The sequence below is a fragment of the Delphinus delphis genome, chromosome 13 (assembly GCF_949987515.2).
Source record: "Delphinus delphis chromosome 13, mDelDel1.2, whole genome shotgun sequence".
Classification (NCBI taxonomy): domain Eukaryota; kingdom Metazoa; phylum Chordata; class Mammalia; order Artiodactyla; family Delphinidae; genus Delphinus; species Delphinus delphis.
Window position 1 is genome coordinate 34,898,523 of NC_082695.1, and position 13,560 is coordinate 34,912,082.

A 13,560-nucleotide genomic window follows, 5' to 3' on the forward strand; every position below is an offset into this window, starting at 1 on the left:
TAAAACATATATGCCAAACAATATGATTACTATTTAAGTGAAACAATCACTTAATGTATCTGTTTTATTCACAAATAGCTCCCTTCATCGATTAAAATAAACTTCTGAAAGTCAATTATGTTGTCACAAATGATCCTCTTCTTATAGAAATGATTGAAAATTTGATAAACGGGAAAATATCATTTGACATTACTGGCTTCTAGAGCCAGTCAAGAATTCTAAAAATTACATATTAGAAGGACTTCCTTGGAAACAGAAGCTTATCTTAGGTTCTCATCTTTAGCGCTGTCATCTACAGTTTAACTCCTCCATCAATTGTCAGCACTCTGCCAGTCTACACGAAGCAATAATGCACAGCTTTCCAGCTCTTGGTTAAACAGGACTAGTCACTGATAATCTACACTGTCTTGTTGGCTTAAGATGTTTCTTGCTTTTCCATTACTTCATGTAAGGCCTGTGTAGCTCTGAGAATTTGTGTGCCAACCTATTAATACTGGATATATCAAAGGAAAACACATTGTCAAGCAAGAAACCTGTGAAAGTCCAATCCTCTGTGTCAGATTTTAAAAGTTAAAAAAAAAAAAAGATAGGAAAGATATAACTAGCAAAAAATGAAAGCTGACTTATCATCTCTCTCCTACTAATAATGTTCCCTCCGCTTCCTCCACCCCTCACCTTACTTGAGGAAGTTGTTTACCAAATTACGTTAGGAGGTTGCTAAAAGTGGGAGAAAAATTAATAATGTGTTAGGGCTAGAACTTTTTTTTTTAAAGATACCCCTGAAGCTGGTTTAGTTTAAATGCTTGACTACCAAAAGATTTTCATGGATAGACTGTATTTTATCTGAAAAAGTTTATAAAAAGCTTGAATATATAAAAAGTGCTGATGTTTCCAAATGTAAACACTACAGGGTCTTTATTCCTAATTATGTAATTGTCTGTCCATCAAATAGTAACTACTTTTAAAGAATATCTTTCAGTAAATGACTTGTAGCAAAAGCTTTTAGTTGAACATTTTTCTGGGTGGTAGTGGGGAAAGCAAATATCCAAAATCAAATGTTCATGAATACAAATCTGTCCTTTGCCACTTTTTAATATTGTCGTGTAATGTAATATTTCAGAATTTGTTTCCTATTTATAAAGAATGATAATATATCATAATGTTGCTGAAGATTAAATGAGAGAATATATGTGTATATTTAATATATTTTTTCTATTTATCATGCTTAGGTGTTAAATCAGTTCCCCTTTTCTATTAAAGATCCTGTAGGGGCACGGTAGGTCAAAAATTAAATTAGGAAATTCTAGGAAAACCACATATTCAAATGACTACGTTTTCAAGCTTACCTACATATAATGTATCTCTTAACAGAATGAGAAATTTGTTTTAGGTTTTATTTTTAAAACTGTTGGATTTCAATGGTATCTGCAAATAAACCTTGTAATAAGTTTTTGAGTTAGCAAGCTGTCATTATTTTTTATATTCCCCTCCTACAAAATCATATAAAAACATGAACATGTAAAGATTTTTTCCACCTCAAATGTACACAATTATTCCATGATACAGTCAGTCAACAAATCCTTTACTGACATCATTAGGCACAAAGAATGTATTGATTTATGCAATATATGTGCTTCCAGATAAAAAATAAGTACGCTCACTTTTCAGTGAAATCCTTCAGTCAACACATTACAAAAAAAATTGTTTTTAAAGCACATTCATACACTAGTTTATCTGTTTTTTTAAACTCACAAATCAAAAAAGGGCAATCTCAAACTAGGGTGCAGATATGTAAGCTTTTCTTACATGATCAGTTCCTTTACAGGATAATTTCATTTACTACCACGGTCATGTGAGATCATTTCCCCTTAGAAAAAAATAAGCTTTCATACCAACAGATAAGGCCCTGCCACACCATAACTGAACACCAGAATGTGAACATTTTAAAATGAGAATTCTAAAAATTGACTGAAAACTGAAAGGTAACAGATTTGATAGACATTTGCAAAATTAGTATTGAAGTATTAGTGATTAGTATTTAATTCAAAAAGAGTCATGTCCCACAATGTTCATTCCAGCTCTATTTACAATAGCCAGGACATGGAAGCAACCTAAGTGTCCATCGACAGATGAATGGATAAAGAAGATGTGGCACATATATACAATGGAATATTACTCAGCCATAAAAGGAAACGAAACTGAGTTAGTTGTAGTGAGGTGGATGGACCTAGAGTCTGTCATACAGAATGAAGTAAGTCAGAAAGAGAAAAACAAATACCGTATGCTAATACATACATATGCAGTCTAAAAAAAAAAAAAAGGTTCTGAAGAAGCTAGGGGCAGGACAGGAATAAAGAAGCAGACGTAGAGAGTGGACCTGAGGATGGGGAAGAGTAAGCTGGGATGAAGTGAGAGAGTGGCATGGACTTACACATATTACCAAATGTAAAACAGATAGCTAGTGGGAAGCAGCCACATAGCACAGGGAGATCAGCTCAGTGCTTTGTGACCACCTAAGGGGTGGGATAGGGAGGGTGGGAGGGAGACGGAAGAGGGAAGAGATACGGGGATGTATATATACATATAGCTGATTCACTTTGTTATAAAGCAGAAACTAACACACCATGGTAAAGCAATTATACTCCAATAAAGATGTTAAAAAAAAAGATTTAACTATTTGCATAGGAAGGCAAACTGAAGTTTTTATGGATATAATGAATGACTTGATACCTGGTATGCTTTTAAAAATTCCAGCAAAAACATTTTTTTAGTAAGTCAGTGAGAGAGAACAATGAAATAAAATTGGGCAAAAATCAGTAACTGTTGAAACTGGGCGTTCATTATACTTTACTTTTATGCATATTTTAAAATTTCTATTACAATAAAATACTTAGAATTTGAAGTATTACACTTTTTTAAACAAATGAGGGCACAGTGATGAATTAAATAATGAAGTATTAAAATTCATATTACTTTGTCCTTTTGTTATTGTTACTATTGCTACTGTTATTACTTCAACAACAAAATGTAACTATTCTGATCTACTGACATTTTGAAGCAGTAAGTCATGTGATATTAAATTCTGTCAATCAAGGCAGGAAGGTACTTACCTCCTTTAACTCTGGCCAGTCTACAAGGAGAAGTTTAGCTGGTGGCCCAGAAATTAGCTGCACTCGAATAAAGTCAGAAAACTCACGCCACGTAAAACAAAGATCCTTATTTCCAGGGGGACCTGGAATAAATTTGATGCCTCTCACACTTATACTTTGTGTATTTTCCTAATGAGGAAAAGCACATTGAAAAGAAACAGGGAGATAATGTTTAGTTTTCAGAAAAATGAAAGAAAATGTCGTCACCACCTATGTGCATACAGATGTGCTTCTGGTATAACAACAGCAAGTAACTTACACATATGCCAATACTGGAGTTCCTTGAATTTCATCTCCTTGAGAGGAGAAACTGAAATTCTTTTTTGTGAGGGAGAAATCTAAAAGGTTCAAGCTATGTCCTTTTTCCTGATATTTTCCTAATTTCCCTCTTATTTACACTTGCATTGTCTCCTTTTTGTTCCCCAAATAGCCATGCACGTGCTTGCCCAACACCCTTTGCACTCGCTCCTTCCCTATGACTGCAACATTTTTTTTACCTACATGGCTTTTCTTCAGGTTTTTGCGCACAGAATACCTTAACCAGAGGGGTTTTCTGTGACTACCCTATATGATGGTGCCCTATTCCCACAGCCCACTTTAATTTTCTTCCTGTCACTCATTTCCTACCTGTTATATGCTCTCCCATTACAAGGTAATCTCCGAGAAGGCAGGGGCTTTGACTTGTCACAACCCCATCGCTGGTACTTAGAATGCCTAACATCTGTTAATGGGAATCAATGACACTAGCCTATAATCTTTGCCAAGTGACTGAAGTAGATAAACTGATTCCATACTGGCATGAGCACTGTAGTATTCACATTTTAATAGTGACCCTTAATGATTTCATCATCTTAAATTTCCATTAAGTACAAATATATTCCAGAAGATTTTAAAAATCAGAGTTAAAATGTCATGTTTTATGATCTGAAACAACTGTTCGTAGAACATTTTCTGTAAAAAGACATTGCAAAACGATAAAAATTAATCTCCCCCAAAAGCCCACTGAGTGCAGGGGAGTTTTTTCATTATTTGGAAAACAAATTAAGCATTCATTAGTACAACACATTGAAAAGTTCAAAATACGTGAAGTCTATAGAATCCCACATTTAATAGTGAAACACCAAATGCCCTTTTGAAGAGGTGATGTCTTAAGTAATCTTGAAAGTTATTCTGGTTTTACCTCATATCTTAAAAATAAAATTTGCATGCACATTAACAAATTGTAGATGAGTATAAATAGAATTAAACACAAAATTCTGAAAGGCACTCTCTAAGGTCTAATGTTGATATTATCAAGGGAATGTACTTCAGAAGAGCAGTACATTTTATGAAGATGTGGAAATGATTTTAAGAAACAATGGCAGGGCTTCCCTGGTAGCGCATTGGTTGAGAGTCCGCCTGCTGATGCAGGGGACACAGGTTCGTGCCCCGGTCCGGGAGGATCCCACATGCCGCGGAGCGGCTGGGCCCGTGAGCCATGGCTGCTAAGCCTCCGTGTCTGGAGCCTGTGCTCCGCAACGGGAGAGGCCACAGCAGTGAGAGGCCCACGTACCAAAAAAAAAAAAGAAATAATGGCATATTAAAACCAGTTTTTAAAAATTTTTTTTTATTTTTTTGCGGTACGCAAAAATAGTGCTTTTAAAAATAGTGCTTTTTAAAAACAACTTTGGTTTAAAAAAAAAGAAAACAGAGGCTCCCTTTTTTCTGTAGAAACTAGGGGTAGACTCCTATTGTTTTGAAAGTGAGTCAAGATAGTATACATCAGTTATAAAATGACAGCAGAAACAAAGAAAGTCAATTTGACTGGAGAATGAGCCATGGGAGGAGATAGGTGTGCTGCAGTGGAATACTATGGAGTACTTTAGGTCACCCTAAGGAGATGGAGTCTATAGTATAAAATGCTGATAGGTGGCATAAGATGGGAACTGAAAACTGACACTAGATTCGGTCAGGCGGCACAGGGCAGAAAAACAGTGACAGTGGCTTGCCTGGGAATGATGGTGAAGAATGTGAAAAGAGAGTAGACACAACTCTTCCAAGGAGCTGTACTGTAAAAAGGAGGAGAGAAGGAGGGCCGTACAAGGAAGCTGTGAGCGTTTTTTCATTATAGCCTGTCTATATGCTGATGGGAATCTAATTGACAGGGAAAACAAGATGTAGGAAGATAGGTTACAATTTAGGAATAATTAGTGAAAGAGGATGGGAGCCTGTGCATAAGGTGACAGGAAGCAGAGATAGTTCATGTATAACAGCAGTTATTATCTGACTTCATCTACACAGAGGGTGAAGCTAGACAAGAGAAGAACCTGAAAGTCAAAGATGAAACCTTATCTTTTACAGTAAACAAAACACCATTAAAAGTTCCTCAGCAGTGCTAAGATATAGTGAAAGTGGTGTTCTGAAAACTAGAAAATAATAGCCCAGCAGATTAGTGGAAACAGAAATTCTAGGTGGGAGGGGCAACAAGGAGGCTATTATGATCATTCTGTCGGGTAAAAGGTATAATGGAGGCTCCAAAAGGAAGAAGAGTTTTGAAAACCATTAAATGCCCTAAATGGATTCAACTTTACTTGGGCCTTAGAATTCCTTCTTTTTGACCTACTCGAGCCTGGTAGGTTCCTTGAAGGCTCAACTCCAACATCTTTTCTCAAAAACTGCCTTTAATCTCTCCAAGAAGAATACATTGTGTTTCCCTGCTTGTTTTAAACTGAAATAATTCCACCAGGGTTCTTATTTTTCAAGCTAATCTCAATTAACTGCACAGCTGCAAACTTTCGCCACTAGTTTTCTCCCAGGCATTCTATTTAATGCAGGGACTGAGCACCAAGAAATTTTACTCAAATAGCTACATGAAAAACTATCTTCATATACATATCAAAATATTTAAGGATGAAATGATATGATGTATGGAATTTGCTTCAAAGTGATGGATAAGGGGGAAGTGATGAATGTTGAAGCTGACTGATGGGATCATGGGAATTAATTATACTATTTATTCTATTTTTGCATATGTTCAAAATTTTTCATTATAAAACTTATTTTAATGCCTTTTATAATTTTTCACTGTAAACACTGAAATCAAGTCTCTCTTATTTTTGTTTTTCCCAAACATTTTGTTATATATAAACTGAATGGAATAAGCCAACTGTTATGGAAAACAGCCATACCTGAAAAGTAGTTTTCAAATGTGAGCTATCAAGTCCAATCCCAGCAATTCCCAAGGAAGATAGAGAACTTGGTGAAAATGCTTGAATCTGATTTCCATACTGATCTGTAACTATTATAACTATAAAAAGGGGAGGAAGTTTAATTTTAAAGTATCAATAAAATATACAAATATCTATAATAAACACTTATACACTTAATTAAAATTATACTTAGAAACTCATTCTAACTTTGTTCTTGTGTATTTTTTTGGTAAAAAGTAATTATAATCACTTCTTTTATAATCACTATAAAAATAATAAGAATATACATAAGTACACTTATATTATTTACATGTTTAACATGATGCTGATGTTAATCATATTTACATATTTAACATGATGCTGATGTTAATCAAGTTTTTTACCATGAACATTTGAAGGAAATAATTTAGTATTATGTAATATTCTAGATATAAGAAAAATACAGGATACATATGAACCCACTAATATATTTACTTTTCACTCTTAATATTAACTATTATCATTTCTAACAAAAGTCAACATTCTTTTCAACAAACTATTTTTGCCAAACTGATTTCACAGTTAGGTCAGCATAGGCAAAGACAGGGAAAATGCTTCAATCTTTCCAACAATGGAATTTAAACCATAAACCGTATATAAATCCCAAGTTTTCCTTTCAGATTATGTATGCCAAAACATGAACGTAAGGACATATTATAGAAGTGTTTTAAAGAAAGAAAGCAGGCCATACTAACCTATTTCTCCTTGAAGCTCTTGGCCCATCTGCACAGTTTTTCCTCCTTTTAATTCACATTTTAGATGTTTAGGTTCATCAGGAAGTGGTCTGCAATTGATTAACAAGTTAAAGGCCTTACTTGCACCATTAATTGTAGAAAAAAATTAGTTTAAATATGCTAAAGAGTAACAAATACAACACTCATTTTCTAAAACTTAAAGTAACACCCCTCTAAATACCTCCATTTATATAACGTAACTATTAACCCAAAAGGAAAGAGAGAAAAGATAGCTTGCAAAGAGAGTAGAGAATACTGAAAAAAAAAAAAATACACATGTGTTAGATCACAGTTAGCTATGCTGGATTAAAAGGAATTTATGCCATGAGAGCACTGAGAAAGAAAACAGATGGGTCTGTAAGAATGACTCATCAAGAGATCTGTCTCTGGCTGAAGAGTTGTACATCTTACGATTTTATCTCAAACGTGGAGCTATTCTAAGTGTTGGAATAGTATGGAAATGTGTAGAGGAATTAAAGTGAAAAAGGTTTGGCTTCCCTGGTGGTGCAGTGGTTGAGACTCCGCCTGCCGATGCAGGGGACACGGGTTTGTGCCCCGGTCCGGGAAGATCCCACATGCCGTGGAGCGGCTGGGCCCGTGAGCCATGGCCGCTGAGCCTGTGCGTCCGGAGCCTGTGCTCCACAACGGGAGAGGCCCCAGCAGAAAGGGGCCCACGTACCGCAAAAAAAAAAAAAAAAAAAAAGTGAAAAAGGTTATTAAAAAAGAGGCAGCCGAGGAACTGACAGGCCAGGGTGAAGGACAGGTTTTCAATATAGCTACTTAAATCTCCCCCTTTTCTATCAGGTGGACTCAGCTTTGAAAATCATCACTAACCAATGAAAGCATTCTTCCTTCTGAACAACACACTGACTGATCACACTGTATCTTTTGGACTTTTCATGTCTGTCATTCTCCATGAGTTTTCACTGTTACTTGTCCTAGAAGGGCTTTCCTTTATCAAAAGTTCTAGTTCTGACAGATACTAGAGGGTCAATTAAGCAGAAGCTTGTAACGATATTAAGAATTAATCACTATCTTCAGTGAAGCTTTATTCCAAAGACAACCTATTTCCAAAAAATTGTGAAAATTTCTATATTAAAAAACAACGTTGGGGCTTCCCTGGTGGCGCAGTGGTTGAGAGTCTGCCTGCTGATACAGGGGACACGGGTTCGTGCCCCAGTCCGGGAAGGTCCCACATGCAGCGGAGTGGCTGGGCCCGTGAGCCATGGCCACTGAGCCTGCGCGTCCGGAGCTTGTGCTCCTCGATGGGAGAGGCCACAACAGTGAGAGGCCCACGTACCGCAAAAAAAACAAAAAAAAACAACTTTGGCATGTGTGCTTTGGAGAAAAGCACTTTTGTCGCCATATGCTGAATTTTGAAATACCTCAAAATATAATATGCCCACAAACCTTACTGTAAATGAACTTTCCAAAGACACATGATCATCTTGGAACGAAACCTGGCAATAGCGCATATCTTTTACAGATGTTGGTACTTGTACATCAGGAAGCAGACCCTGTAGTAAGTGCTCTTTGTTAATCTCAGGAGTCCAGTTAACCTAGAAGAAAAATTATATATTTAATAATAATATAAAGCTTAATCTAATGCCTTCCAACTGCCACTTATCTTACCAAAGACTCTTAAAATTATAACCCATCCTCCCCACCTCTAAGGAAAAAGCCCCTGATGACCAGAAATGATGGTCGTTCATATATTACTATAATAAAAATGTATCTTCCTCATTGTCTTTCCTGATAATGTTGCCACCATATCTTTCAATGCAATAAAATAAATATTCCTAAGTCATTTCTTTAGCTTTTGTCACAAGATTATCACTGTGGTCATTATAGTTTTAAAAAAATCATGTCAATCAAATCATGTGATCAATTCTGAGAATTAACAGTCACTCTGTTTTTTTGAAAAGAATCTTATTAATACAGGTTTTAAATGAGATCTAAGTGGACCTGATTCAGCAAGGTGAGAAAAAAAGTTAAATCCACTAATGTACTTAGCAGCCTGGTCACATCTTGATCTTAATCCACTCTGGAATGTTTTCAGCTCTAATTTTAACTTTATATCTCTTAAATTCCATATTTTGTTACCTGATCCATTTTTTAAGTTGATTACCCTACACTATCCTTTTAAACTTCCAATCCTTTCTATTTAAGAATTTTTACCTCAACTTTATGCTTTTAGCCTTCTATAGTTGTGATTCTTAAATCATTGATATTCTAATATTTTAATCCTAGTTTATGTTGTTCTTTCTTAGTTACCTTTTTTTTAAAAAAATAAATTTATTTGTTTATTTTTGGCTGCGTTGGGTCTTCATTGCTGCACGCGGGCTTTCTCTAGTTGCGGCTAGTGGGGGCTACTCTTCGTTGTGGTGCACAGGCTTCTCATTGTGGTGGCTTCTCTTGCTATGGAGCACGGGCACTAGGCGCGCGGGCTTCAGTAGTTGTCACTCGCGGGCTCTAGTGCGCAGGCTCAGCAGTTGTGGCACACAGGCTTAGCTGCTCCGCGGCATATGGGATCTTCTAGGACCAAGGCTCGAACCCATGTCCCCTGCATTGGCAGGTGGATTCTTAATGACTGCGCCACCAGGGGAGTCCTCTTAGTTACCTTTTTAAACCGTATTTTTATTCTTTATCATACCTTTTTTTCCTTTTTTTTAAATAATGGAAGCAGCAAGCAGGAGTTACACAAAAAGGCTTTCTTCTCTCACCCTAGTTGTGCTCTCTTTTCAATGAATTCCTACATCAGTTTGGGTTGACTTTCCTCAATACTGGAGAATTCGCTAAAGACTACAAAACCACTTTAAGCATATACATTTAATAAAAGTATTTAATATCCTTTATTATCAATAAAGGTGCATGTTTTAAAATGTTTGGAACCCAAGAAATATATAACTACTAGAATTGAGGCAAAATGTGTCAAAAGCTGGCCATGAGCTTAGAGAATGGCAAAAAGAAGGTTATATACAGAAAAAGGCTCTGAAGTCAATGTTTCTCCTTACCCTTAACATGAAAGTAAACTGTGGAAACATTATGAGAAAGCAAGGAATCAGTTCAGAAGCTAGGTTGCTGGTACCACTTTTAAACTGCTTGCCTTCAAATCTGCTGACAGAGGTAAAAATGGCTTGCCTCCCTTCCAAGCAGGATAAGGATTATTTATCTCGAAATCCTCCCTTCCCTCATTATGGAGAGGAAAATAAACCGGCTGGAGCAAGGGTTATTCCAAGTAAGATTTAAAAAATAATGTCAGCTGAATCCTGGTAAACAATTCTTTTAAAATATCAGATCCTATATTTGGAGACTCAGGATGGCTACAGAATACAGCAGTGCAAAAGAGTGGAATTCCCTGGTGGTCCAGTGGTTAGGACTCCACACTTTCACTGCCGAGGGCCTAGGTTCGATCCCTGGTCGAGGAACTAAGATCCCACGAGACACACGGCATGGCCAAAAATAAATAAATAAATAAATAAAATAAATTAATTAAAAAAAAAACTCTAACCATTTTGATTTGGTTCTCTGTTAAGTGAGCTGTTAAAGTTTCAACATATAGATTTACCCTATCAAGGAACAAATGATACATTTAGATGGCAGGTCTATGAGGACCATCTGAAGCTACTGAGAACTGACAAAAGCATTGTCTAAGGATCACACTTTCAGAGATTGCTATACCAATTTCAAATGGGCAAATCAGGAGTCTGTAGTTAACAATACTGTTTTACCATTTTCCTTTAACAGACTTTTTATTTAGTGCCTTCAGAATAGCTACAAAAACACTGCTTTGGTTGGGGACTTCCCTGGTGGCACAGTAGTTAAGAATCTACCTGCCAATGCAGGTGACACAGGTTCGATCCCTGGTACAGGAAGATGCCACATGACACAGAGCAACTAAGCCCGTGCACCACAACTACTGAGCCTGCGCTCTAGAGCCTGCAAGCCATGACTACTGAAGCCTGTGCTCTGCAACAAAGACAAGCCACCACAATGAGAAGCCCGTGCACCGCAACAAAGAGTCCCTGCTCACCGCAACCAGAGAAAGCCTGTGTGCAGCAGCGAAGACCCAACACGGCCATAAATAAATAAAATTTACAAAACAGACAAACACTGCTTTGGTCAAGTGGTGATCTTGATTCTGAGTATAGAAATACAGTTCATCAGGACTGGAATTTTGTTTAGGTGTCAAAATCATTTTTCTAAGCATGAATTTGTCACACATGAATCATTCAACATTTCAATCTAGTGCATGAAAAAGTATCTTATTTAGCCCGGGATTTTATATAACAGTACTATTTTTCTTTGATAAGCTTCTTCTTAGAGGATAGCCTATAAAACTTGTACAGAGTCTTCCAAGCAAGAAAATGAACAGAATTCTTGCAAATAAACAATCTGTTTGAGATACTTACTTTAATTTTCTCTGCTAAAGCTGATGTTATATGGATTTCTCTTTCTCCTTCATCATACATTTGAAAAATAAGGTTATGCATAGTATCTCCTGCTATCCAATTAACCTCATCCTGATGTTTGATCTGGATTGCCTTTTGTCCTTCTACACTGAATATCTGTAATCTTGCAACATGGCTACTGGGAAGCAACTTAATAGTCTTCTCCACAGGTGCCACATCTTTACAACTCTAGGAAGAGAGGAAAACACAAATATATACTGAATGACATCTGTAATGAAAACACAGTTTTTGGCTTTAATGGTGAATCTTCCATATTGCTTAAGAATTTATTTCCAATATTATGGGAGATCATCTTATATACTGTTAACATTCATAGATTTTCTCATTAAGAGGATACTACAGTATTAATAATTCCATATTTTATACCATGAAGTTATAAATAATGACAGGGGCCACATTCTTAAAACCAAAAACTAGCATATCTGGACTTAAAAGAACTTCCTTCCCCTTTATTTGTAAACTTACTTAAAAGTGTTGCAAACCTGTGAAATTTTAATCATGACACAGATTTGGTGACCAGCATTTATTAATAAAAATAAAGGTGTAATAAATTAAGAATTTTCTATAAATTAAAGATAAATATTGCAATAAAATGTCATTTAATGAGCTTCTAGAGCTTTTTCAATTCATTTTACATTGGGGTGAGTGGACAGAGTTGCTTGTAGCTAGATGAGGACTCTAGATGCCCCTAAAGGTTGAGATGGCGTATTTATAATTTGTTATGGGCATATCAGTGTTCCAAAGATCAGTAACGATGAGCTTGTGTGCTACATAAATTGATTTTAGGCACACAAAATTAAAACACTACATAATTATTTCAGAATGTAGGTGTAGTGCATTCCACAGGATACAAAAAATTCACATAAGTCTAAGCTTAAAATACCTCTACAATCCTATTTCACTCATGTCTCCTTCCTCATCCAGTTGCAGTCATTTTACTGAAGCCCATTCACATGAACAATGATATATTCAAAATTCCTACCTCACAGAGTATCAGGCAAATAATCCATCCCCTATTATAAGCACATCTTATTTGCCTGGCTCAAACTTAAGAGTCACTGCTTTTGGATAATATGTTCTAACTGCAGGTTACAAGATATACCTTGGTCTTTGTCTTAACTGACCAGGACTCTTGGTGTTCTGCCTGTTGCTGCTCTGTAGTATTTACATAATTATATGTAAATGCTCTCTTGCTCTCAAGCCCAGATTTCTCCCTAACTCCAAGTCTTTTTCCTGAATCTCCTGATCTTTTGCAAGATATGGTATGCTCAAAAATATGTTGCCCACATTATTGAAAAAAGGAAATGCATAACAAATATTTGAAGATTATCAAATATAACCAGCTTCAAAAGAAAAGAATTAGAATAAAGTCAAATCATTTCATTCTAATGTAAAAAAATAAAAGCTTTTACCCTTTTGAGGCTCAAGATATGTTAGCTGATATATACTTAGTAGGAAAAACATTGGTTAATCAACTGATCAAGTAATTTATCATCTACTAACCATATCAATTATGAAGAAATCACATTTAGGTATTTTACTTGTATAAGTATTTGTTATCCCATTTAGCAGTCTTAGGAAACCAAATGCTTATATCAACTGCCTGTCCTTCTCTAGGCTGGCTTCACCTTCAGCCATGATGTATATCCAATAACCAGTATCCTACTGGCACATTAACACAGCAATCTCTTTATAGGAAAACACTACTGAAAAACCATGTATTTACTTTGTTAATTATACACACATATTAAATGTTCATATATCCTTCCTTCAGTGGTGGTTCCATAGGGACATTTACCAAACTTTCTAACAAACAAGTGTAAACTGTAAGAAATAAGAGAATAAAATAAAACTGATAATTGTCACATTTTAATATAGGAAAAAAAAATTTTAGGAACATGTAATCAATAATAGCTATAGATATTATAAAAGGTTTGATCAAGAAAATTACTAATATTTGATACAAAATGTTATTTAC

The 13,560-nt window shown here is 35.8% G+C and overlaps 1 protein-coding gene across 4 annotated transcripts in view; it reads right to left on the bottom strand.

Annotated features, from left to right (window-relative positions):
* Positions 1–13,560, bottom strand: part of SMCHD1 (structural maintenance of chromosomes flexible hinge domain containing 1) — a 128,928-nt gene that overhangs the window by 49,428 nt on the left and 65,940 nt on the right. For all 4 annotated transcript variants that reach the window (XM_060028744.1, XM_060028743.1, XM_060028746.1 and 1 more), the window contains 5 exons: positions 11,523–11,750; positions 8,521–8,669; positions 7,072–7,160; positions 6,317–6,435; positions 3,111–3,278 (listed from right to left, as the gene is read on the bottom strand). In XM_060028744.1, coding sequence (XP_059884727.1) covers positions 3,111–3,278; positions 6,317–6,435; positions 7,072–7,160; positions 8,521–8,669; positions 11,523–11,750 — 753 coding nt within the window. The remainder of the gene's footprint in view (positions 1–3,110; positions 3,279–6,316; positions 6,436–7,071; positions 7,161–8,520; positions 8,670–11,522; positions 11,751–13,560) is intronic.